Below are 26,711 nucleotides of genomic sequence, written 5' to 3'. Positions count from 1 at the left end.
CCGCTGTATCCCCAGCATCTACAACAATGCTTGATAGTTCGCACTCAATAGATGCTGAATAAAAGGTAAGATATTAAACTAGTCTGGACTAGTTGTATGAACTGACGTCAGGTTGGACTAATACCGCATTTCTCGCTCTCTGAAAATGGCTTCAAGAGGTCATAAGGTGACGTTCTTCAGTTTTCAGAACTGGAAAGGAAAGGTTCCCACAGTTCTCAGAACGCGAATTTCTCGCCACAATTCAAAATGGCGGAGGAGGGTGGGGCCTGTCACATGGTGGGCGTCACAGCAGCTCTCCTTTTCCAGACCACGGCCCGCCTTGCCGCGTCGTCTGTTGCCCCCTTCTTCCTCCCGCCGAGCCTTTTCGAGGAATCGCCTGGGATTGGCTAATAGACTAGGAGTGGGGCTGCGGGGCCGGAACGCGGCATCATCACTTCCTGTTGTGGGCAGTCGTTTCCTGTCGCTGCTTGGTAACAATGGGGAAGATAATGGCTGCCTGAGCAACGTCTCCGAGCAGGCGCTGGGCTAGAGGCGGGTCTCAACCAGCGACTCATCGGAGGCGGGCTTGAGAGCAGGGGCAGGGGAGGTGCACAGGAGCCTCGGCGGCGGCGGCCGAACCGACAGAGTCGGACCCGACACTAAAACCGAGTAAGTGAAGCCTTGGGAAACCTCTTGAGAAATGGATGGAGCGCGAGAGGAAGACAGCGGAGCTGCGGCCGCCGCGTTCTCTCAAAATGGCCTGAGTGTCGCGTCGTGGCGGACGCTCAGCGCCGCCTCCGGACCCCAAGGCGCTGATTGCTGCGGGGGGCTCCGTGGCGTAGTCGCCGCTGCCATTTTAGTTGGGCGTATAGTCACAGTCTCTTGAAGAAGGGGAAGGAGGTGGGTAGTACTTCCTCCCCGTGGCGGTGCAAGCTAAAGCCAAGGCCCTCTACAATCTTAAGAATTTGGGGGAGGCGATTTATGAGTGTTGGCCTCCGGCATGAGAATCTTTGATCGTCTTAGGGTTTTTTCTCTTTGGTTCTCTGGAGGCTTCCCTCGCTTCCTTACCCCTCTTTTACATGGCGGGCTTGGGCTTGGGAAAAGGGAAAAAAATCAGGCTGCTCTAAGTCAGTTGCAGGGAACTCTTGGGCCTTTAGATTTCTCAGGATTTGCAGAACCCCACTTCGAGCCCTTCTGCTGGGCACTATCAATTAGGCGCCCCCTGGGGCCACGATGACATCTTCCCTGAGGATCTGGGGCAACTGGTTTACTACCTTACTCGATAACCCTGGCATAGTCTTTGCCAGATACCACTGCAAGAATCCCCCGAAAAGGCAGGGAAAAGCTGTTGCGTGTTTGTTGTTTTCCCTGGGTAAGGGTGGGAATTGGGCCAAAACATTTTCAACTTAATTTCCTTCAATCCGGCAACAACCCAACCCCTCCCCCCTCAAAAAGAAAAGCCTAAGGGTCTCGGCTTCTGCGGGCGGTACCTGCCACGTACGCCATAGCTTTAGTAACTAGTATTAACCGGTTGGGCTTCTGCTTCCTGAATACTCAGTCCCTTTTTCCCTTATGCTGATTAATTTCAAGATGGAGGAGACAGCCACGTTCCTTCCCTAGACAGTCTCCCTGTACTTATTCCACAGGTTAGTCCGGGAATTTGAGGTCTAGCAATCTTGTTATTTAGGTCATTCTTTTCGTTTAGGGGCAAGAGGAAGCATTTATATGAGGTTGTCATCCACCATTTGCAAGGTCCAACAGTAATTTTTTGCTGCAAATAAGGAGCCCCCATTTCCTGAATCAGAATTAACCGCTGTCGCTTTGGATCATTGAAGGGAGGAAGAAATAAATGTACTACTAGTCGTTTCTAATACTAGAATCATTTACTTGATTCTTCGTGATTAAAGACAAAATTACCCCTAGCACCCCCATCAGGTACATTATGTCCGTCCTGGATGACTTGAGACCAGGCAGCCCAATTATAGCCCCCCCCCCCAAAATCAGCTTTCTAAATTATAAAAATAAAGTACCCAGGAAGACCAATCCAAATACTTTTTAAACTATGATTTCAAGAGACTGTTACACTGAACAATTTTCATTCTTTAGCCTAAATGTCCTGCTGATCTTTCATACTTTAGTTTCTGCCATAGGCTCCTGTAATGTGCCAAATAAGTACTTGAAAGTAACCAGCAGAATCTGAAAATATTACTGGTCTAAAGAAAGGCCTATTTTAAGCAAGCTTATATTAAAAGGTAGATTGTCTTTCACCCTTTAAAGGAAATCTTCTGTCTAACACAAGATTGCTGGTTTTCTCTGACCTTCTCAATCTCCCCAAATATCCTAATAGTAATACTAAATTAGGTTGGGTTATGGGGTAACTTAAAATATATAGGATGTGTTTTTTTTTAGGATGTGTCTATTTCAAAGAAAATGTCTATCTTATGAAAGAGGAAGAATAATGGATTCTTTTTTTTTCTAGAGCAGAGAGTGAAGAAAACTAAAATCCAGTTTATTGTATTACAATACTATGTCATAACAGTCAGGTAATTTATTTTTTGTTGCGTCTCCTGATGATTTATGTGTAGAATGCATGTTTAAAAATATTTATTCTGTTTTGCAGGCCCTGTAATTGGATGGGCTCATTTGATATATGTTTATTGGTGCTGGGCATTCTTCATGATGAAAATGGGTTTTTCATTGGGAATTCAAAGGGTAGTGTGTCTGAGTAGCTAGAACTCACTAGTGTTTTGTCTGTGAATTTTCTTCTTTTAAAATAATATCTGAAGTTTACCAATACCTATATAGAACAGAAAGAACAAAGTAGAAATTTGCTGTCTTAAATCATTGTTGGAATGGGATGGGTCTAAATAGTGTTTCAATGTTCATTGAATAACTAAATGAAACATCAGTTGAGTGTCTTACAGGAATATAATCTTACATTGGTTTGGGTGGTGGTCAACTTTTTTCCTTCAAGGTCCAAAAAATCCTAATTGATATATGATACTGTGATATTAACTCCTTTCATTACCATCATTGTTAGGGTAACCACATAATTTATTGCCCTAGCCAGGTTGTTTTTAGGAACAAAAGGGACATTATTAATAATTATGCCTGGACAACAGGTGCAAACCTGGATTGCCCTAGGCAAACTGGGATGGAATTAGCTTAAATTCATAACTAATTTGCATTGAATGTGTATGTTCTGTGTCCTGTGTTTTTACATGCATGACTTTGTAATCCTCATAGCAAAGCCTCATGAGGATATTAACTATTTTACAGAGGTAATCGAAACTGAAAAGAGGTTAAGCAATTTGTCCTCAATTAAATATCTAATAAATGGTAGAGCCCCCATTTTAACCCAGGTCTCTTTGAACCTGGAGTCACTAAACTTTTATACCTCTAGACTTAATTGCTCTCTAATTAGTTTGGAGATGGAAAGAAAATGAAAGCTTGTTATAAAAGAAATCTATAGGTTAGATCATTTCAAAAACTTTTGTTCCCACTTAAAGGGAATCTGCTTTATGAAGTAGGTGAGACTTTTAGCAATTATCCTCTCCCCTTTTTTTTTTATGTCCTGGTTCCTGTTTCAGCTATTACTGCTTGTGATATAATTTGATAACAATTTACAATCAGAAATGGTTTTAAGAAATAGCTTAATGAAATGATCTGGAAATGTTAGGCTGGTTGTATATGTTCTTTCAGGTTAGTGAAGATGTTGTGAGGCCTTAAATAATATAGAAGGTCAGATGGGACATCTGCATCTGTGGAATTATAATGTGTGTATTACTTTTTCCATAGACCTAGTAGATTGTGAAATAGAGCAAATCACTCACCAGCCTCTTGTCCCTTGATTTACCATAGGGTGGATAACAAATTAGAAAGTGAAAAGTCCTCTCTCAAATCCAGATTGATGAGGTGCTAGAATTTTGGGCCACTGCGTAGGACATGTTTTTCTTTGTAAGTTTACTTCCTTAACACCTCTGTATAACACAAAGATTTCCAAAACCTTATGGTCCATCGACTTCAGAAAGTATTCGTTTATATAATCCCTTGACATTTTGATAACCAGTGTAAGAAGGCAATAATGCTTGTGTCTGTTTTTTCCTTCATTATTTTCTCCCAACCTTGAAAATGGAAATTTCCTAGATAATCAGTTTATTTTTCCTGTCATCAATTGAGATGTTTTTTAAATATGAAAATATTGGGAATTTTGAACAATTCAGGAATATATGAACTTATGGTTTTATTTCTGAAATATATAGTTGATCTTTTTGTTGTAGATTTTCTGACCCAAGATTTTTGTTCATTAGTACCTACATATGTGTGAGACAAATATCTATAGACAGTTTGTGGTGTGTACATCAATTTGTGCACCTTTTGCAATGATTTCATGACTCCAGCTTGGGCTGCCATTATAACATTTGCATGGTGATGAACATGATACTTTGTTGGGAGGGGGGTATTTGTGTTGGGTGTTTTTAACTTTATAATGAAAAATGGTCTCTTTCCTCTCACTCTCCACTTAATTAAAAGCTGTAGGGAGAAGGAAGTTAACTCTTAATTATAATTTTAATTTTCTTACTGGCCAAATTTCCCATTAGTGTCAATTATATCCAAGGTGACTGACTATATTAATTTATCCAAGCTGGAACAGTTTTGAGAGTGAAAGAGGGCCATATTAATAATCACTGTGGGACAACAGGTGTAGATTGCTACTCTTCTGGATAAACTGGAGATATATGGTCACTATGGTCATCATTTCTATGTCAGAACACTGGTTCAGGAAGCACAGTTGTCAGCATGTTTCATTCAGTAACACAAAATTGTTTCCCTCAAATGATATATATAACCGTCATTTGTGTACATAATATTTTCTTTTTTGGTCAAGGGATTTTTAATTTTAAAAACTTTCTTCACTTTTTAAAAAGTTATATGTAAAACTTAAGTTTTTAAAGATAGTATCTTAAAGATAGTTCTTAAAGATAGTTATCGATTACACCAAAACTGTCAATAGTCAATGATTTTACATTACTTTTTTATGAACACATGAACATTTTGGTGTTTTGAGTCATTTTTTGACTTGTTGGGGATAATGAGGCAGAATTGAGTTTGTGTGGGTAAGACCAAATTCCAATTTAGTGATGTAGCTCAATAATAACATGGAATGAATAATCGAAGATTAAATTTACTGTCTAAAGTACTTGAGTGAATAGAAATGTCATCATGATGGTTTATTAACTAACTTGTTCCTGTGAACTGGCAGCATTTGGTTTGATCTCTGTCCTCTGATTTGTTGGCATTCTTATTAATACTCTTTCAATTTAACTGTTGTAGAGGGTTGTAATAGAACTGTTTGTGAGCTGCACGTCAGTAGACTTCCTGCCAAGAGATTTAGACCCATGAGGGACACTTCTGAATCCTTTTTTTTTCCTGCTGTCCTTTTCAAGTGGTAAAGATAAAAGAATATAAATGAGGCTAAAGTAACATTGCCATGCAGATAATATTTTGTAATCTTGTATTGCTATAATAGTATCAATAGTGGTAGAGTCCTTGGTAGCATCCTCTGATAGGCCAGTATTGGAAATAATCAACAAATTGTGTGGGTGATGACAGGTATCATGCATTAGGTAAAGGCAGTGAAACATCAATCCTGTCCTGTTTTTCAAAGAGGGGTGCTTTATATTTTTGTTGAAAAAAGTAAGATAGTCACAAAAAGGAGATAGAAGTGCCTGAGTGAAGTGGTAGGGAGAAAAGCACAGCGTAACTAGCTGATAGCCTAGTTACTCATGTTGTTTCTTAAGCCTTATTTTTCTGACTCACTACTGTAATGTGACCTGGGTTATATTTTATTCATAGTCACAGATTCATAGAACTGGCAGGTACCTTATGGATGGTTTTAATCCAGCTCTTAATATTGATGAAGATCCTGAGGCACAAGAGGTTAAGTGAATTGGCCAAATTAACATAGCTGGTTAATATTACAGCTGAGACTAGAACCCACTATCTCCTACTTTCTCCTTTTCACAGAACTGAATTCCACCCTTCCACTGATAGAATAAAAAAGCTGTTTGATTGTTAATCATCTTTTGTCTATTACAAATGCTATAAAATTTTAATTAAGCATTCTGTGTATGTAAATTCTCAATACTTTTGGTGACTACATATACAATAGTACTTTATATCCTGACCTCAAATTCAGTGGTTCTTTGTGATTTAACTTTAAAAAAAAAACTGCGTTAAATATTTTTCATTTTGGTGATGGTATTATTGAGCTATTTTCTTTATTGACAAGGATTGCATGTCATTACTTTTCATTTATTTCTGAGGTTCTTAATTAAGCTCTGTTGCAAACAGAATGATGCTTGTTCTTTTTCAGTATGACACATTTTTATGTTGATACTATGATTTTTTTTAATTGGCATGTTCTGCTTTAGAACACTATTGAGTCTGGAGCTTGTATGAACACAAAAGATGAAATGCTCAAGGTGCTCTGGTAGTTAGTTGATATTAGGTTACCTTGATTACTCCCTCCCACTGTACCTTTTTGTTTTTAAGAAGAGATTATATCTCACAGACTTAATAGATGTGTCTTCTTTTTAAATTGATATTCACACAAGCATTTGGATTTCAGGATTCAGTTTTGTAAAGTCTTTTGTTTAACAGTATTTTTGGTGCCTTAAGTCTCCTTCATTGGGTACTGTGATGCAGTATATCTATTGAATATAATATGTATGTATTTAGCACCAGGAGTGACCCATTAGTATGAACAATATGTTTTAAGTGACTTTTCACCCTGACATAAGAAAATTACATTCTTTAAAGATTGGAGAACATAGGAAAATTAAATGAAAAACTTTTAACAGTGGTCAGAAACATAGTGATCTGCATACTTGTATTAATATATAAGAAATGGAAATCACTAAGACAGTGCTTTAAAATACTCAAGGTGAATAAAATCTGCTTTAAATTCTCTAATTACAGAATAAACCTCAGGTTTAGTTTTCTTGCTGGCTTTTCTTTCCTGGAATTGAATTTACCTGACAGTCAAACATTCATTGACCAAACGAATAGTTTTTGAAATGACTGGGCAAAATTTATAATTTGGCTGCTCATTTCCAGGAATGGATTTGGATATATTGGCACACAGTACTCTGGAAGAAATAAGGTTAATAAAATATGCTATTTTTTGTTTTTAAAACAAAAGTACTAAAAGTTGACTTACTTAAAAATAAGTCCTACTTCCTTCATACTGCTTATAAAAGGTGTTTTGTTGCTTTGGAAGTTTTCATACCAAGAGTGAACATGGTATAAAAAGCTCATAGTGAGGTAAAAAAAAAAAAAAAAAAAAAACCTCATAGTGAGGTTGAATACTTTAGACATGCCTGTTGGGATTGAAGGAATGTGTTTTAAAGTATATAGTTTTGGGGCGCCTGGGTGGCGCAGTCGGTTAAGCGTCCGACTTCAGCCAGGTCATGATCTCGCGGTCCGTGAGTTCGAGCCCCGCGTCAGGCTCTGGGCTGATGGCTCGGAGCCTGGAGCCTGTTTCCGATTCTGTGTCTCCCTCTCTCTCTGCCCCTCCCCCGTTCATGCTCTGTCTCTCTCTGTCCCAAAAATAAAAAAAATTAAAAAAAAAAAAGTATATAGTTTTGCAAAATTATTGGGAGTCAGTTGTTCATGTAGTGAAAACTTGACTGGATTTGGAATTAGGAGACTTGTATTTAATTACTGACTCTTTCCACTTACCAGCTACATGGCATTTGGTAAATCACTTTCTCACTGTATACCTGTTATCTGTAAAATAGAGGTGATTATTCCTACTTCATAGGATTGTTGTGAGGATTAAGTGAAATATAAGTGAAAGGGTTGTGTCAATACATGGTAGTGGGTATTGCTTATAATAAGGGAGAGACCTAAGTGACTTAACAATTACATATTCTCTTAAATTATTTTATTGGTAAGCTTTTCAAAAAAAATATTTAAGTTTAAAAGTGGGTGATGCTAATCATATATTTACTCCAAAATTTCTGACTTATGCACATGAATATTGTAACTGAGAGTAAGATAACTAAATAGATTTAAGATGTTCTCTTTTATGTTGATAGAAGGAGCCCAAGAGTGTGGGAGGATTCTTCTTTCCTCTTACTAGTTAAACTGGAAGTGTACCACAGTGTTCATCATAGAGTAGAATCTAGAGACCCATTTTGGCAACATAATTCTTTATTAAAATTTGACACCAAAATGGAGAGAGATCTGTATTTGATCATTTGAATTGTGGTGTCTGGCATCTTTAGTGTGCTTTAACCTTTAAAATGTTCATTTTCACTTACGAGTGGTAATGTTACATCTACCAGGGTCTGAACCTGTGGTTTAGATTTACTATATTTTTTCACTTTATTCCGCTTGGATAATAAAGGGACTGCTTAAAATAAGACCAGGTTCATGGGTGTGTGTGTGTGTGTGTGTGTGTGTGTGTGTGTGTAAGATCATTTTACAAGGCATTTGAGAGCATTGCTTATATTCAGGATTTCCTTTTTTCTCCAGAATGTAATTATTTCTTGTCCAGGGGAACTCTGCAGGTGTAATGGTCATAACTCACCCATTAAATGTCCCTAAAGTGTAGAAGTGTCTTGTCAGTGCTGAAATCTCTTGAACCCCATGCCCAGCCTAGGGGAAATGCAGAGTAAGTCAGAAAGAAGGCAAAAGTAGGGAAAGAAGTCAGAGTTTTCTTTCCCTGTCCCCTAATCAACTACAAGAAATAAACTTCTCCTTCAGTGGACACCTATACCTTAGTAAAAACATTGTGTGTTCTGTTTAATGAAGCCTTGCTGGTTTGGTCGCAGTTTTGAAATAAAAATAAGTGTATTACAAGGGATGTCATGTGGGGAAATTATTTTCCTTGATTTTCTCTGGTGTATATTGGGAGGAGGGAAAAGGAGAGCAGGATATGATTATGGAAGTAAGAGTAATTTGGATGATCATGTGTTGCTTTGTGTGTCCCATTGTTAAAGTGTTAAATTTAAAGATAAAATTAAACCAAGATAAAGATTCTTGCATGGAATAAACTAACCTCTAAGCTCACCAGGAAAGAGCTGTTTATGATTCAACAGTCCCTAAAATCACAGTGTCAGTAGGGTTTTCAATAGAGGTGTAATGTTTTGTCTCTGGTTTCCATGTAGGAAATGATAGAAATTCTAAAAAGGTCAAGAATGAAATCTTGATGATTGGTGAACATAGGAAAGAATTCTCTATTCCATGTATATTGGTAGAATATTGACATTACTATTTTATTTTAGAAAAACATAAAGAGGATGTATAAATAGTGGGTGTGTAGAGCACGAACAATATATTGGGAACACTTTGAAATTCGTCGCATATGTGGGATTTCTCTACCTTACAAGCAAATTCTTTCAAATTGCACTGTCCAGTGTGGTAGCCACTAAGCACATGTGGCTACCTGACACTCGAAATGTCACTGGTGTAACTGTATTACTGAATTTTTAATTTTCTTTAATTTTAACTAAGTTAAATTAAAACTGAAGCAGCGTAAAATATTTTCTCATTAAACACAACTTCATTGTTTTGGTAGGACTGCATTTTACTTTAACCATTGAAAATCTAGTATCCAGCTTGAGATGTGCTGTGAATGCAAAATACCAGATTTCAAACACTTGGTATTAACAAAAAGAATGTGAAACATCTCACTAATTTTTTATAGTGATAACATGTTGAAATGGTATTTTGGTTATGTTGGGTAAGTAAGATTATGAAGAATATTTCAAAACTATAAAAGACCACGTAAGGCATGAAGTGCCACTCTAGTGGCACAAACGCTGTGTGCAGCAATGGATGAAAAAATTGCTAGCTGAGATAGTAATAGTTTCTCAGGAGGTAAGATTTCATTTCATTTCATCTTAAAGGGTGAGTGAAATGGGGAGAGACTAAGAAGCGGCTGAGGGAACAGTGTTAGTGGAAGTGTGAAGGTAGTAAAGTACAAGGTATGTTGCAGGGCAGGGATGCAGCAACTTAAGTGGATTTGTCTTATCAAAGTGTTATAACAAAATTGTGGCAGTGGAATATGTAGCTTAATAGGACCCTAAGCCCAGAATAGAAAACTAAGAGACTTCCCCATCCTTAATGACATGTTAATCCAAAGGGTCTTTTGAAGTCCGTCTGTTCAAACTCCTACCTAGTAAGCAATCTCCTCTTAATATCCACCAGAATTCTGCTTGAATATTTTGAGAGAATGGGTAGTTTGCTTGCTTCAAGAGGCTGGTTACATCTCCACTTTAGAATAGTTTCATTGTTAGACCATTGTATCAAAAGAAAGAAATATCTGCTCCCATAGTTCTTCAACTGTTAGCCCTAGTTTGATTCTGTGGTTCTCCCTTTCATGTTATAACTCTAAATATTTGAAAATGTAAATCATGCCCGTTTTTAGTTTTGTCTTCATGCAAGTCTTCTCTGGGTAATTCAGCCATTTTCTTTATGGTGTTCCCTGACTTGTCATTTTGGTCATTCTAGATCTGAACAACAGGTTGCCTTGGGTCTGTTACCACTTTCATTTGAACACTGTGGTCTATGAACGCAGTATGAGACTATCTTAGGTTTCTTAGCTAGGTCAAACAGGTTTTTTATTGAGCTTTTTGTTAACTGAAAACTTGAGGTCTTCATGTGAACTGCTCTTTTCACATGAGTAGGTTTCCTCCCTACTCTGTACTCTTCGTATAGGTTATTTTAATTTGATAATCCTTCATAAAGTGTTCAGGGTAGCACATATACCATCACTTTTGTTGATTTCAGCTCATCCTCACAAGCCACTGAAAATTCAAAATATTACTTATCATATATATACATCTTCATTACTAACTCCCAACTCTGAATTGGTTAGATTTGGTTGGCATGTCTTTGACATGGTTCTTATTTAAATACTGAAGACAGGATTCTTTGCAGGTTAACATTGCTCTGTAACCTTTGAGGGTGAATCTGTTAAGCTGTATTCTGTGAATCTGTTAAGCTGTATTGTCATCAGCTACTTCTGAGTAGCATCTTTGCTACTCAGACTGTGATTCTAGGATCAGCAGCAGCAGCACTTGGAGGCTTATTTAAAATGCAGGTTCTCCGGCCCCACCCCAAATCCACTGAATCAGAATCTGTATTTTAACAGGATTTCCAGGTGATCTGTTTGTATGTTGAAGTTTGAGAAGCGCTAATCTAGGCTACATTTCTCCATGATGATAAATAAGGATGTAAAACCTTCTCAGACTCTGTACAGAAATCAACCCAGACTAGTCAGCAGTGTAATTCTGACGTTCCATTAAAGAGGTTCTCAAACCTAACTGTTCAGTAGAATTACCTGTGGAATTTTTAAAATATTGCTATCTGGCCAACCCCAGAGAAAGCTTCCCAGGTGATTCTAATGTACAAGCCAAGGTTGAGAACCATCCCTATGGAAAGCAAATAAGGTTAATTTGACAGTGAACCCCACTGCTGGTAAACATATTTTTCTTCTCCGTGTTTGCAATATATCTGATAGTCTATTCCAGAATTTCCCTCTAGGTTTCTGGTCAGATTTTGCTGTGCTACAGTTTATAGACTTCACTTTTTATTTGAAGGTTAGATTATTTCTAAATCTAGTGTTTTTATCATCTCTCCTGTTCTCTGTGATTTCTCAGAGATCATCATTAGAAGTTTTGCAGTTCAGTCTCTTGATTCTCTGAGAAGTTTGTTTTTTCCACTGCTTCCAGTTGGAAGGTGGTTCTCCTTGTTGAATAAAATAGGAACAAAACAGAAGTTGAGTTCCTCTACCTTCCGTCCTCTGTTAATATACCAACTCCCCCACCACTCAGTATAAGACCCCTTTCTTGTTTCAGATTCCGTTTTTCAAAGCCATTTTAAAAATCTTCCATATTTTTGTAAGTTTCTGTTCCATATGGGCTTTAACCTCCCCGATGCTGTTCTTAAGACTTTGTGACATTCTTAGAACAGTCCTTGGTATGTGAGTTTTCTATTATCTTTGGTTCATATCCTTCAAATGTCAGAACTTACCAGACATTTTTGTCTTTGAAGATTTATGTTTTAAAAGCCTTTCAACCATACTGAGTTATACTTTTTTTTTATAAATTATTTTTAGAACTATTTACTGATCCTCCACAAGTGGACTTTGTCCTAACTTTCATGTTAACTTTCAGAATATTAGGTGCTTAAGTACATTAACAAATATCGCTGGTGGTTTTCTTTGGTTTGAAGAGTTATGGCTGAAGCGTCTTTTTCCTTTGTGCTTTCCTGTATTTTTTTAAGTTAGCTGCTTAACTATTACCAACACCAAATTGTGTTCCTTAGCTACATATGGAAAATTTTGACTTCCTTTTGTTTTTTGTTTGTTTGTTTGTTTTCCATTTCCTGGCCTATATGACTTTAAGCTGTTGATTTCCAGTCTTAAAGTTATAAAAACCAGACAGGTAGAGAAGCTTCTTCTTTTATTATTATTATCTGAAAGAGAGTTTGGTTTTATTTTTCTCTTTAGTACTGAATTGTGAGTATCCAGATATTTCATGTATTGTATTTGGGATTGAATCTTAGTACTGATATAGATTACCTCTTCCACAAGTCAGGTTTTCATATTTTTGTGGAATTAACTTTTATATTTTCAGTGTGAACTTAAGGTCAATCTGGTGTTAGAAGGAAAAAAGCTAGAGGATGACTTTTTTTTGTTTGGAGTCTTATTTTAGATTGCTTACTTACTACTGTTGTTTTTCATTAGAGTGGTTAGTTGAAAGTGGTAGAAAAGCCAGGTAGTAATGTGTTTTTTGGTTTTGCTGATCAAAAAGCAAAATTGAGCATATTTTGTAGTTATTTATATAGAAAGAGAGAAGCCCAAATTTCCACAAAGTTTTTCTTGGTAAAACTCAAAATATAATAATAATGGAGTAGTATTCTGTAATATGGGTCTGATAACGGGAAGAGTGGCATTCTTTTTTGGAGGGACATTTTGCTTAATCAGGGCTAAACATATTACTTATCAAAATTATTTGCAGATGTTCATCTCGTGTTACTGACTTTAAATGAGATTTTCCTTATTTAATTTTTGAAAATGTCTTTTCACACATACAGGTACAAGAAAACCTAGGAGATACTGCAGGTTCAATTCCAGACTCACATAACAAAGCAAATATCACAAATATAACAAAGCAAATAAACCAAGTCAAATGAATTTTTTGGTTTCCCAGTGCATATAAAGGTTATATTTACAGTGTAGTCAGTTAAGTTTGCAATAAATAGCATTATGTCTGAAAAATGATGTGCATACCTTAATTTCAAATGCTTTGTTGCTTAAAAATGCTATCCATCATCTGAGCGTTTCAGTGAGTCGTAATCTTTTTGCTGGCGGAGAGAGGGTCTTGCCTTCTTGATGTTGCTGCAGCTTCTACATCAGCATTTGCTGCTTCACCTTGCAGTTTTATATTAGGAAACCTCATGAACTACCTTTCAAACTTTTCTCATGCAGCTTCCTTACCTCTCTCAGCCTTCATAGAATGAAAAGTTTTAGGGCCTTATTCTTGATTAGGCTTTGGCTTGAGGGAATATTGGGGCTGGTTTGATCTTCTATCCAGACCACTGAAACTTTCCATACCAGCAATAAGGCTGTTACCCTTTCTTATCATTCGTGCATTCACTGGAATAGCACTTTTAGTTTCCTTCAAGAACTCTTCCTTTGCATCCACAATTTGGCTATTTGGCACAAGAGGGCTAGCTTTTGGTTTATTGTGGCTTTTGACGTGCCTTCCTCACTAAGCTTAATCATTTTGCTAGCTTTTGATTTAAAGTGAGAGATGTGTGATTCTTCCTTTCATTTGTATACATAGAGGTCATTGTAGGGTTTAATTAATTGGCCTAATTTCAGTATTGTGTCTCAGGGAATAGGGAAGCCCAGGAAAAGGGGGAGAGATGGGGAACAGGTGGTTGGAGCAGTTAGAACACACACATTTATCCGTTTAGTTTGCTATCTTACATGGGCATGGTGCATGGCACCCTAAAACAATTAGAACATCAAAGATTACAGATCACCACAGCAAATGTAATAATAATGAAAAGTTTGAAATATTGCAAGAATCACCAAAATGTGAGACAGAGACACAAACTGAGCTAATGCTGCTAGAAAAATTAGCACCAATAGACTTGCTCCACTCAGGATTGCCAGAAACCTTTCAATTTATTTAAAAAAAAAAACCAGTATCTGTGAAGTTCAATAAAACACAATATGCCTATGTTGCTATCTAATCAGTACACAAGCATAGAATTTTAATGAAGCATATTTATCCCTTACAGAAGGCATTTATAGAATTCATTTGATATTTACCTTTCAGCATATCATTACACGGCAGAATTATCACTTTCAGTTGAAGGTTAGGTGGAAGCTCCTCAGATGCAGTTAAAGGGATTTTGAAATAAGGAAATTTTCTTTGTACTTGCAATGAGGTCCAAAAAATGCTTCTGGAACTGTAATTTGTGCTCAGAAAATAAATCTGTTACAAATTTGTAGGGGAATGGAACTGTTGTTTCTTTGATAGCATGTGTAAAGCAGCTTAACATTGTGATTCCAGTGTTGTTGAAATGATCTTACTGCATTATAAGTTTTGCATATAAGTGCTGTTCTGCCTTGTAATTTTAGGTTGAATTCATTAAAACACATTAGGAAGTCTACAGCAATAGCTAATTTCTCAAGCCATTCATCATTTGGTAATAGTGATTGAAGGTGGTTCTTCTCATTCAGAAAAAAAATTCAGTCTTGGACTTGCGTACAATGAATTACGCTATAACTTTACCAAGGCTAAGCCATCAAATTAACAAGGAGTAGGGCAAGTTAGGAAATTGAGCTTCTATTTCTGACAAAAATTCAAGAGAACTGGTGATGTTTAAGTCCACAGTAATGAAGTTCACTGGTAATAATACTGGTTCAGTAATACGTTAGATTCACATAGTTTCTGCAAACTACCTGCTGATGAATAACATAATGAATAACCATAGACTTTAAATACCTTACATTTTCACAAGCTTTATAGACTTGTCCAACTTGTCTTTAGCTGCTGTACATATATATTTACCACCATTTCAGTTGTAACACTTCTTAGCAGATTTCACTTTAAGCTGTGCTCAATTAATGTTTTCTCAACTTTTTTGAAATAGTTGGGGCACCTCGGTGGCACAGTCAGTTAAGCCTCTGACTCTTGATCACAGCTCAGGTCATGATCTCATGGGTTAGTGAGTTTGAGCCCTGCATCGGGCTCTGCGTTGATGCTGTGGAGCCTACTTGGGATTCTGTCTCTCCTCCCTGCACCTCCCCCACTTGTGCACATGCTCTTTCTCTCTCAAAATAAAATAAACTTAAAAAAAAAAATACGATCACCTGTAGTTGCTCCATGCAGACTATTCATAGAGGCTACTTCTGTAGTTACTTCAAACTTCTTAAGTAATCAATACTTGACTCCTTGAATAAACAACTGAATAGTATCAATTACATTTGTCGACTCATCAAGAGCCAAGAAAACTCACTCAGAATCATTTGCTGTCTCATTTTTCAATCGATTATGACATATCCCAATATCCTTGAATTTTTGAGCAGCTACTCTCACAAAAAGCCAATCATCTTGGGGCGCCCGGGTGGCTCAGTCAGTTAAGCGTCCAACTTTGGCTCAGATCATGATCTCACAGTCGGTGAGTTTGAGCCCCACATCAGGCTCTGTGCTGACCACTCAGAGCCTGGAGCCTGCTTTGGATTCTGTGTCCCCTCTTTCTCTGCCCCTCCCCCACTCACGTGCATGCTCTCAAAAATAAATAAACATTAAAAAATAAAAAACAAAGCTAGTCATCTTAAACAGGTTTATTTTCTCTGACACATTTCTTTAGCTTCTGCAATGAAGCACAGTTTAATTAACTCCCCATTATAAACAGCTTTTCTTGATTTAGCCAACAAACCACTTGGAAACTTACTTTGGTTGAAGCTTCATTTTTTATTGTGAGAAAATATTTTGTGATGAGAGTGTTGTTTTTAAATTTTCCAATTTTTTGGACTGTAGCTCTTCTGTGAATTGGGAATATCGTGATGGTTGCTTAGTCTGATAGTATGAATGTGTATTTTATTTTAGCACAGTTAAAGAGTGCCATTGCATAATAAACTCAGTCTTTTCCATCTCACAACAAAATCCATATTCCACTATGCCTTTGAGGTTGACAAAGTGCACTTTTACTTCATTTGACATGATAAGTATGAACTGGTAATTTTTTAAAATGTCATAGTTCTGGTGATATGTATGACACTTGAAATTCTGTCAGGTTACATCACTACAGTTTATAAGGTACAGATCATCACCAATGCAAAGTGATGAGAGTGCCACATCCGGTTGCTCATCTCTACTCAGCTCTGCCATTACAGCACAAAAGCAGCCACAAACAATATGTAAATGAAAGTATATGACTGTATTCCAATGAAACTTGATGAACACTGAAATTTGAATTGCATATACTTTTTGTGTATCACAAAACATTATCTCCCTTTTGTAAAAACAGTCTTTAAAAGTGTAAAAAAAGTCATTCTTTGATCTCAAGGAAAAAAATAGGCGCCAGGGCTGGTTTTCATAGTTTGCTTATTCCTGACCTACTTTTTTCCTAGTATAACAGTCCTTTTTGGGAGTTTTTCTTTGATGAAATTTCATTCATATGATGTCTGAATATTCACATCTTGACCTGCATTCTGGATTTTCACATAATTTAAAGTGTTCTGCAGAACACATGGTAACTTTTGTTTTCAAGATTGATCTCCTTTCTCCTTGTAGATAATTTTCCACTTGTTCATCAAGATGGAAAGCTCAGATTCTAACGATAAAGGAAGTGGTGATCAGTCTGCAGCACAGCGCAGAAGTCAGATGGACCGATTGGATCGGGAAGAAGCTTTCTATCAATTTGTAAATAACCTGAGTGAAGAAGATTATAGACTTATGAGAGATAACAATTTGCTAGGCACCCCAGGTATGCGATGTGTGAAGATTTCTGGTCTTTAAAAAAAAAAATCTTATTATAAAAATCTGTTTCTGCAGCCATTATGAAGTATGATTTTTAAAAATTTTTTAATGTTTATTTTTGAGAGAGACAAAGTGCAAGTGGGAGAGAATTGAAAGCAGGCTTCATGCTCTGAGCTGTCAGCACAGAGCCTAATGTGGGGCTCGAACTCACGAGCTGTGACATCATGACCTGAGCCAAAGTCAGACCCTTAACCGACTGAGCCACCCAGGTGCCCCATGAAGTGTGATTTTAATACAAGGGATACAGAATGACATTTATTGCTGTACTTATTGCCTAATTCTGTTCACTTATATTTGGAATTATCCTCTATCACATCTTTTAATTATGAATTATATTATGAATTTATAGCAAGCTGAATTGAAAAGACTGGAACTGAACAATATTTTTGTTTTTAGTTAGCTTTATTTAACCTACAAGACATAAATCTGAGTGTGGAAGAGCTAATGGGAATGTTAGTTCCTAGGACAGACTTCCTTTTTTGTCATCTCTGATTCCCAGATTATATTCTAATCATAATTCTCCAAAGCTGGCCTTGGGTAAAATTGTTAATTCAGAACTTTGTGCTTGGTTATTCTCTTTTGCCCAATTAGGTCCCATTTGATCCTAATTAAAACTCATTATCTCTAGTCCTCCTCATATCTATTTAATTCTTTTTAAAATTTTTTTAAATGTTTTTATTTTTGAGAGAAAGAGTGCAAGCAGGGGAGGGGCAGAGAGAAAGGGAGACACAGAATTAGAAGCAGGCTCCAGGCTCCGAGCTGTCAGCACAGAGCCCATTGTGGGGCTCGTACTCAAGAACTACGAGATCGTGACCTGAGCCAAAGTCGGACGCTTAACTGACTGAGCCACCCAGGCGCCCCTCTATTTAATTCTACTAACTTTTGAGTTATTTAAATTTTAAAAGGTAAGCTGTTAGTTAGCATGCCTCTTATGAGAAGGAGTGTGTTTTGAGCCAACAGAACCAGACTTGAATCAGAATGCCTAAGTTGGTATTCTGGCCCTGCCATTTATTGATACATCAGTCTCTCACTTAGTCTCAGTTTCCTTGTTTTAAAATGCAGATAATAATGTCTGCTTCCCAGAGTTACAGTTTTAAAGAATGAGCTGTTATATGCCAAAGCATTTAGTAAACTGGAAAGAAACTTATATAAGTTTTAATGTCATGCTCCCATACCCAGGTTCCTACTCCTTGGTTTTCATCTCAGTTTTCGTAATTTCGCAAACATTTTTAAACTATTTTCAGGTGAAAGTACTGAGGAAGAGTTGCTGAGAAGACTACAACAAATTAAAGAGGGTCCACCACCACAAAACTCAGATGAAAATAGAGGTATATTTTGCTTTGGAGGGTGGGTAGAGGATGAAATAGATAAGGAACTTCAGTAAATGTCAGCCAGAGATTACCGAGAAATGGAACAAATTAATTTAGTGCTAAGTAATTGTTACTAAAAAGAGAACTGGCATTTTCTTGATATTTGGTGAGAATGTCAACGTGTTTTTTTTCTGCTTCACCTTTGGGTTGTTTGTATTAATTGAGACATAGTGAGAAATGGCTTTAAATAAGCCACATCTAAATAATGTGATATTTTTTTTTTATTTTTTTACTTCCATCGAAATTTTTTCCTTCCTACTGAATTATTTTTTCCTTATAAACATGTGAGTTTTCCACCAGCAGAAAGAAATGGCTATATTCTCTAACCTAGTAGCTATCAACAGGTTATAATTCCCACCCCCACCCCCCGCTGCCCCCCAGGGGACATTGGCAATATCTGGAGACGTTTTTTGGTTGTTGTCACAACAAGCTGGGGCTTTCTACTAGTAGCTAGTGGGTAGAGGCCAGGGATGCTTCTAAACATCTTTACATCCTAAAATTCACAACAACACAGCCCCCAGAACAAAGAATTATCTGGCTCAAAATGGAAATAGTGCCAGTGTTGAGAAATCCTGCTTTTATGTTTTAAATAGGATTGTGGGGAATTTGGCTATCTAACATAAGAGGCTATGATAACAGTTTGGTTCTTGAGCATGCCATTACATGTACTATGCCAGATTCAGACTATTCATTTGTTCTGATCTCCAGTTTCATGTTAATTTAAGCTCTTGGTAATATGAAGAAGTACTCAATACTTTTAAACTAGTAAACCCCATTTATATTTTTGCAACGACTACAGCAGTCTTGTGTTTTAAAAGACCTATTTATCAAAAGCATTTAAGTCAGGATCCTAGAAGAAATATTGTAAAGTAATGAAAATTTGAGAGAAATGTACTTTGCACTAAAGTAGTAGCCCTGTACCTTAACTGGGATTTGTCTTATTTGATTACATTAGTGTTTTGACAGTGGACTGAAAAAATGTCTTCTGTATATGAAGTATTGAAAATAGACTTCCTACAGATTCCCTTTAAAAAACATTCTCTAAATTTCTCTAGGATTAGCTTGTTCTTTTGAAACGAAATTAAAACATTCCTGTCTTTACTTTGCAAATCTATACAGTATAGCTTACAAATATCTGTAAATGTGACATCCATTGGGAATCTTTCTTTTTTCTCTAACGCAGAGTTTCAGAGCATTATTATATGATTGTCCTAATTTTAGTAGTTCCTTTTTCTCCCTCACCCCTCCCTTTTTTAAAAACAGGTGGAGACTCTTCAGATGATGTGTCTAATGGTGACTCTATAATAGACTGGCTTAACTCTGTCAGACAAACTGGAAATACAACAAGAAGTGGGCAAAGAGGAAACCAATCTTGGAGAGCAGTGAGCCGGACTAATCCAAACAGTGGTGATTTCAGATTCAGTTTAGAGATCAATGTTAACCGTAATAATGGGAGCCAAAATCCAGAGAATGAAAATGAGCCATCTGCAAGACGTTCTGGTGGAGAAAATACAGACAACAACAGCCAAAGGCAAGTGGAAAATCCACGATCTGAATCAACATCTACAAGGCCTTCCAGATCAGAACGAAATTCAACTGAAGCATTAACGGGAGAAGTTGCACCTACCAGAGGTCAGAGAAGGGCAAGAAGCAGGAGCCCAGACCATCGGAGAACCCGAGCAAGAGCTGAACGAAGTAGGTCGCCTCTGCATCCAATGAGTGAAATTCCACGAAGATCTCATCATAGTATCTCATCTCAGACTTTTGAGCATCCTTTGGTAAATGAGACTGAGGGAAGTTCTAGAACCCGGCACCATGTGACATTGAGACAACAAATAAGTGGACCTGACTTGCTAAGTAGAGGTCTTTTTGCAGCTTCAGGAACCAGAAATGCTTCACAAGGAGCAGGTTCTTCAGACACAACCAGCAGTGGTGAATCTACAGGATCAGGACAGAGACCTCCAACCATAGTCCTTGATCTTCAAGTAAGAAGAGTTCGTCCTGGAGAGTATCGGCAGAGAGATAGCATAGCTAGCAGAACTCGGTCAAGGTCTCAGACGCCAAACAACACTGTCACTTATGAAAGTGAACGAGGAGGTTTTAGGCGTACGTTTTCACGTTCCGAACGGGCAGGTGTGAGAACCTATGTCAGTACCATCAGAATTCCGATTCGTAGAATCTTAAATACTGGTTTAAGTGAGACTACATCTGTTGCAATTCAGACCATGTTAAGGCAGATAATGACAGGTTTTGGTGAGTTAAGCTACTTTATGTATAGTGATAGTGATTCAGAGCCTAGTGGCTCAGTCTCGAGTCGAAATGTGGAAAGGGCAGAGTCACGGAATGGAAGAGGGGGTTCTGGTGGTAGTAGCAGTTCTGGTTCCAGTTCCAGTTCTAGTTCCAGTTCTAGTTCCAGTTCTAGTTCCAGTCCTAGTTCCAGTTCCAGTGGTGAAAGTTCAGAGACTAGCTCAGAGGTGTTTGAAGGCAGTAATGAAGGAAGCTCATCATCAGGCTCATCAGGTGCCAGGCGAGAGGGTCGACACAGGGCCCCAGTAACATTTGATGAAAGTGGCTCTTTGCCCTTCCTTAGTCTGGCTCAGTTTTTCCTCTTAAATGAGGATGATGATGACCAACCTAGAGGACTCACCAAAGAACAGATTGACAACTTGGCAATGAGAAGTTTTGGTGAAAACGATGCATTAAAAACCTGTAGTGTTTGCATTACAGAATATACAGAAGGCAACAAACTTCGTAAACTACCTTGTTCCCATGAGTACCATGTCCACTGCATCGATCGCTGGTTATCTGAGAATTCTACTTGTCCTATTTGTCGCAGAGCAGTCTTAGCTTCTGGTAACAGAGAAAGTGTTGTGTAATTAAGGTCTGAACTCTCAGCTATGTAGCTGGTATAGTGATGGGCAAACAGGAATCACTTACTTTATGCCCACTTTTTGGGTGGTGCTTAAATGTAAAGTAGCAACCTGAATTGAGTCATTGCTTTCTGAATGCATCATTGTCCTTTTTCCAATTTCTGTTCCAGAATAAAAGGAAATAATTTAAAAAGCAATGTTTTAGGACATAAAAATCTGATTTCAGTACCAGTAATTGCTATTACTGGTGATTCATCATCTACATTTATCAGTTTTTCCTTTGTTATCTTAAAAGATCAGCCTTAGCAATGACTCTTTATTTGTTTCTCATTGATCTTTGATCTTTAACGTTTCCCATGCCATAGGAGAGAGGGACAAAGGAAATTCCCAGTTTAGACTAAGTTACAGTACATGTATAATAAGTGATTGCTTAAAGCTTTGCCATTCCCAGTTATTAGTTGGCACAAATTCAGCTACATGCTGAATGTCATTTGTTCACCTTTCAGATGAGGTGATATTGGACGTCAGTGTAAATAACACTAAGGTTAGGATCTTCTAAATGTATAACTGTCTCCTAAGCCCATCACTGTGGCACACTGTAGAGTGAGCTTATAGTTTAATTGAGATATTTATCTTGTGGAAATATTAAAAAAAGCCTATGCTTGTGTAAGTGAAAAAATCACATTCATTTGTTTAAAAATGTAAAGCTATTTTGTAGAGGCTCAGTACTTTTCCAATGCACTGTTGTATTAATGCATTAAAAATTGTAAAGTACCATGCTTAGAAATGAAAAAAACTGCTTTTTGTGAGCCAACATAGTAAAAAACACACCAAACAAAGTACAAAGCTGCTTTTGTAAGTGTGTAGATGTCAAGAGCAGAACATATCTATAGTATTTATAATGTATGTGAACAGCTACTGTGACATGCAGAGGAAAGGACGGAGTGCAGAATTGAACTGCGTTGAAGATAACCAATGGAAATTTTGTACTTTAACTTGGATTTAGGCAGGAAATGAAAGATAGGAGGTGTAAAGAAAACTGCTCTGAAGAATTTAAAATTTTTATGAAGACAGTAACCATACAGATGTGAACTGGTTTCACATGGTGAGATCCTTGACACAGTATTCTAATTGAGCTGATGAAATAGATTTAACAACTTTGGTAGAGTTTTGGTTTAAAGAAAACAAACCACTACCACCTAGCACAAGTTTACATTGATGTTTCTACAAGTCTGCTCCTCAAAAAAAGAAAAAGGTGGAGGAAAGAGACTATAAACCACTTTTAGCATAAGAATTAAAGTTGGTACAGAGGTGTGTACTCTGTAAGAAAGTCTCCAATTTGCATTATTTTCGAGATTTGTCATTTAAGGTACCAGGCCACACTTGTTAATATTTCATTACTATCTAACACACACTTAACATCTCATATTTAAAGACCAATTGAAGAATTAAGGGATATTTGTCCTTTGTTGAAAGTTGGGTTATTTGAAATTCAAATTTTTCATTGTACTGCTCATATTTGAAGATGAGGCTGCCAACTCAAATCAATGGCACATGTGTTTTTGTGTTGTTTCCTTAGTAATAAGATTAGGTTTATGAAAAACCCCAGTACTCTTGCCAAATTTCTCTTTTGAGGCCAGTTTTGGTTAGGATTAATCTGACTGTGGAGGACTTGTTTGTTTATCTGGGAAAAGATAGTGGACCCAAAGAGGAATTGAATGCATCCTTGGTCTTTAAAGTGACAACTATCCACGCATAGTCAGATACTCTACAAAATAAACAAGTCTGCTTCAGGAATTATCTGGCTACCTTATCTGTTATCAACCTGTCTGTAAAGGTTATTTCAAAGCTCATTCTTTTATATTTTCCTCCAGCTTTCAATCCTACCTAAGTATCAAGGTAATTAACTTGTAAATATGGTAGTTGTTTACTAAGGATATGTACTGCTCTTGCAAGGAAATAATGTCCAAACAAAGCTTCACTTATTTTTTTTAATATAAGCAGATTTCACTGTTTATGGCGCTTATGTAATACATTTTATCTTTTTAAAAAAATTGTCCATGTAAAAGTCAGGATTCCTTTATATTTGTGAGCCTCCTTGTCTCCTTTCCCAAGGGTGTAATCTACGGTTTTCAGATCTGCAGGGTAGTCCCAATTGGCTAAAAACAAACCCATTTTCCTCTTGGTTTGAAATGTCCCATTATAAGGGTGTTTATTTTAAATAGTTTAAAAACAACTACAGCACATTCTAAGCATAAAAGTTATTGACAACAGGTACCTCCCTAACCTCCCAAGATGTATTACTCATTTGTGACATATTAAGGTAAGAGGTAACTCATGCAGAATGCTGGTTATGAATGTAGATATTGAAGCTATTCATAAACACTGGAAATAGGATTTTAAGTTTTTAGCCTTCAGTAGAATGCACATATTGGACATGTGCATGTGGACACCTTTTTCAGTAGCACTCATTAATTTCCATTGGATTGTGTAGAATGGATACAAATATTTTAGTGAAATTTGCTACTTTTTTTTTTTTAACAAGGCCCATGACTATACTTAATTGGTGTTGTGGACCTTGGAAGACAAGGTCATTTGTAGGTGTCAGATGTACAATGGAGAACAAGAGTCTTTTTTCCCCACCAGCATCCAAAACACCTGTTCTCTTGAGGGAACATTTTCTTGCTAAAGACTACATTTCATTTTGTATCTTTGCACTTTTTCTTTATTACAAAAGGTTCTGTGTTGAAGACCTAGTTTGAACTTCATGCAGTAATAGGAACAAGAAAAAACAATGTTGGGAAATAACGTTCGGAGCATAGGGAAAAATACTAAAAACTGAGTTTTCTTGAGTATTTCAGATATTTTTAAAAATTCACTTACTGGTATGAAGTGTTTGAGGTGTTATGTTGTTTAACTCCAAGCAGCTGACAAGGTTGAGATTTATTATTACTAAAACCAAAATTGAGCAAGTTAGGTTTTGAAGTGTGCAGACTTTATCTATAGCAACACTAGAAGATGAGCCATATTGTTAATTTGGAATATTTGCTCTAAAAAGAACACATTAGTTACACCTCAGTGGTGTCAATGGTTAATGGAGGTGGAGATTGAGAGAAGTGTTCACATTAGTGTTGGAAGTATAGGAAATAATCAATTGTAAAGTTAACAAAAAAAGTTTAGTACCAGGATTGTGTGTGTGTGTGTGTGTGTGTGTGTGTGTGTGTGTGTGTAATGTACACACACATACAATCTCTATAAACATGATTGTTGAGTTTATCCAAACTTTAAGATTAGGAAACTGCTTAGCTATAAATGTTACCTCAAGTAATTTTTTTTCCTTTGGGAAAACATGTCCTTTCTGTGCCAAGTGTTCTCTCCTAGTGTCAGTGTCTCAAATTGTATTTATGAAGGGTTATCACTCAATATGCTTTTTTATTTAACCACCTGCTTCTCAAGTGTCTATGAGCTGAAATGGGTCAAGCATCAGTCGTGACCTTCAGTCATTTCCCAAAATACCCATGCGATAGGGAGGTTAATGTTGCAAAATGACTCCTACAAGGCCATTTTTACAGCTTGCTAGAATACAGTGGCACCTTGTGGTGGTTGTCGATACTTTCCTTTTAAAAACGGAGGGTATTCCCCTCCACCCCTTTTTATTCTCCTTTGTTCTTTTGTGAACAAAAAATATAATCTTCCTTGAGTTTTTAAGTTTTACTTTACTGGCTTCCCTATCAAATGTATGGTCAATATTAAGTACACAGAAGCCATGTTTGCAGGGCACTTTTTTCTTTTCTTATGAGACTGTTGATTGCTATTTTCTAAAGTATTCTGTACCTTAGTGATGCAAGAGGTGGATAAGGCACATATGAAAGTGTTAGGCGTTGTTTCCCCCCCTTATCTATAGTATAATTGTTCACTATGTTTAATATTCAATAACAGTGTTGTAATTCAATGAGTTAACTGGTAAATTGTACACTTTTGAAAAACACTTGAAGACGTAAATCAAAAATAACATGCTTCATTTGGAAAGTTAAAAGTGCAAGGTCCGAGGAATGAGTGTTTCACTTATTTTTAAATTGGATTTTTAATTAGCAACTAAGAAACAGCTATGAGTTAAGTACTTGCCCTTTAAAATTTTTAGCATCTTGAAATTGAGTTCTTAACTGGAACACTTCTAAAATACTGTAATATTCCCAATAGGTGAGTGATCTCACTTGCTTTAGTAACTCCATTTTGTACTTAAAATAACAGTGTAGGATAGAGCTGGTACTCAAGTGTTGAAACTCTCAAGGGATAACAACAGTTTTTATAAGTTTCATGATGATTTCCATGTCTATATAGGTGTTTTAATTCAAATTTGAAGCAAATGAACACACTCTCCAACACTCTCAAATACAATTACAGTGAGATATTTGGTTTTGATTAGGATTTGTTTACTACTAAAGAGAGACAAGCTGCTTTATAGTCACTTGGATTGAACGATACCTTAAATACATGCAATGAAAGTGAACCCCACCATACCACTGTGCCTGGTTAATTCAGGGTTCCTCTCAGTTCCTCATCTTGCAGATTTATTCCAATACCAATGTATGGTTGAACCAGCTGCCCAGCCTTAAACTCTATTTAGTGGCCCTCTGCTAACATTCTTTGAACTGATTGATTTGTGTTTGAACTGTCAGATGTTTGAATTTTACCTCTTGTTAGCTCCATTTGTCCCTGGTGCTGCTTTTAAAGATATAGGGCCATGTGATCAGGTATCAGGTTGAGTAGGTATGCAGTTGGCCTGGTTATGTATCTGTGCCTGTTTTATCTTCTCCCATGAAGAGCTGCTTTGGTATAGATGTTTACTTGGATTCATATATAAAGAACTAACTGGGCAGCAGTCTTAGAAAGCTTTCTGAAGCCAAAAGAACCTGAAGGGATTTGGAGGGGGAATAGTAACAAAAGCTGCCTTTATGTCTTTGAACATGAAGCACATAAATGTATGTTCTGTAAAGACTAAAGTGATTGTTATACCAGGGCTTCCTGACCTCTGGGAGAGATTTTCAAAAAAGCAGAAAGGAGCACAAAGTGAAGTGAATTTGGTTGGCTTGCTTTATCTGGTTTCTCATTTTCTTTCAATTTTAAATCTGAACGTAACACCCTTCTCCAATATCTATCCAGAAGACTCCTGGTTGGGAAGCCCTGTATTAAATTTTGAGAATGTACCCAGTTTCCTTTTTTTTTTTTTTTGTACAGTGCTTTACACCTGCTAAAAAATAACTTGTTTAATGCAAAACAAGACCTTGAAAGGTCAGTCATATTACAGCTGGTTTGATTATTAATAGTTATCTTTTAGGAAGAAGCTTTTTCCCTATGTAAGATGTCATACTGCAGATTTAAAATATAGACTATCAATAAAATGCATGAAGTGATCA

General features: G+C 36.9%; 1 protein-coding gene across 2 annotated transcripts; it reads left to right on the top strand.

Annotated features, from left to right (window-relative positions):
• The first annotated feature begins 445 nt into the window (after positions 1-445).
• RLIM (ring finger protein, LIM domain interacting) lies at positions 446-26,711 on the top strand. Of its 2 annotated transcripts, XM_030304997.1 has the most exons (5): positions 465-648; positions 2,459-2,522; positions 16,809-17,001; positions 18,299-18,382; positions 19,688-26,711. In XM_030304997.1, exons 3-5 carry the CDS (start codon positions 16,833-16,835, stop codon positions 21,298-21,300), a joined length of 1,866 nt encoding a protein of 621 aa, XP_030160857.1. In that variant the 5' UTR covers positions 465-648; positions 2,459-2,522; positions 16,809-16,832; the 3' UTR covers positions 21,301-26,711. The 2 variants fall into 2 exon arrangements, with proteins under 2 accessions (XP_030160856.1, XP_030160857.1); XM_030304996.2 differs by lacking the exon at positions 2,459-2,522 and having other exon boundaries at positions 446-648.

The sequence above is a fragment of the Lynx canadensis genome, chromosome X (genome assembly GCF_007474595.2).
Source record: "Lynx canadensis isolate LIC74 chromosome X, mLynCan4.pri.v2, whole genome shotgun sequence".
In the NCBI taxonomy this organism is placed as follows: Eukaryota; Metazoa; Chordata; class Mammalia; order Carnivora; family Felidae; genus Lynx; species Lynx canadensis.
Note: the sequence above shows the minus strand (reverse complement) of the source record. Positions and strands in the feature narration are given on the sequence as shown.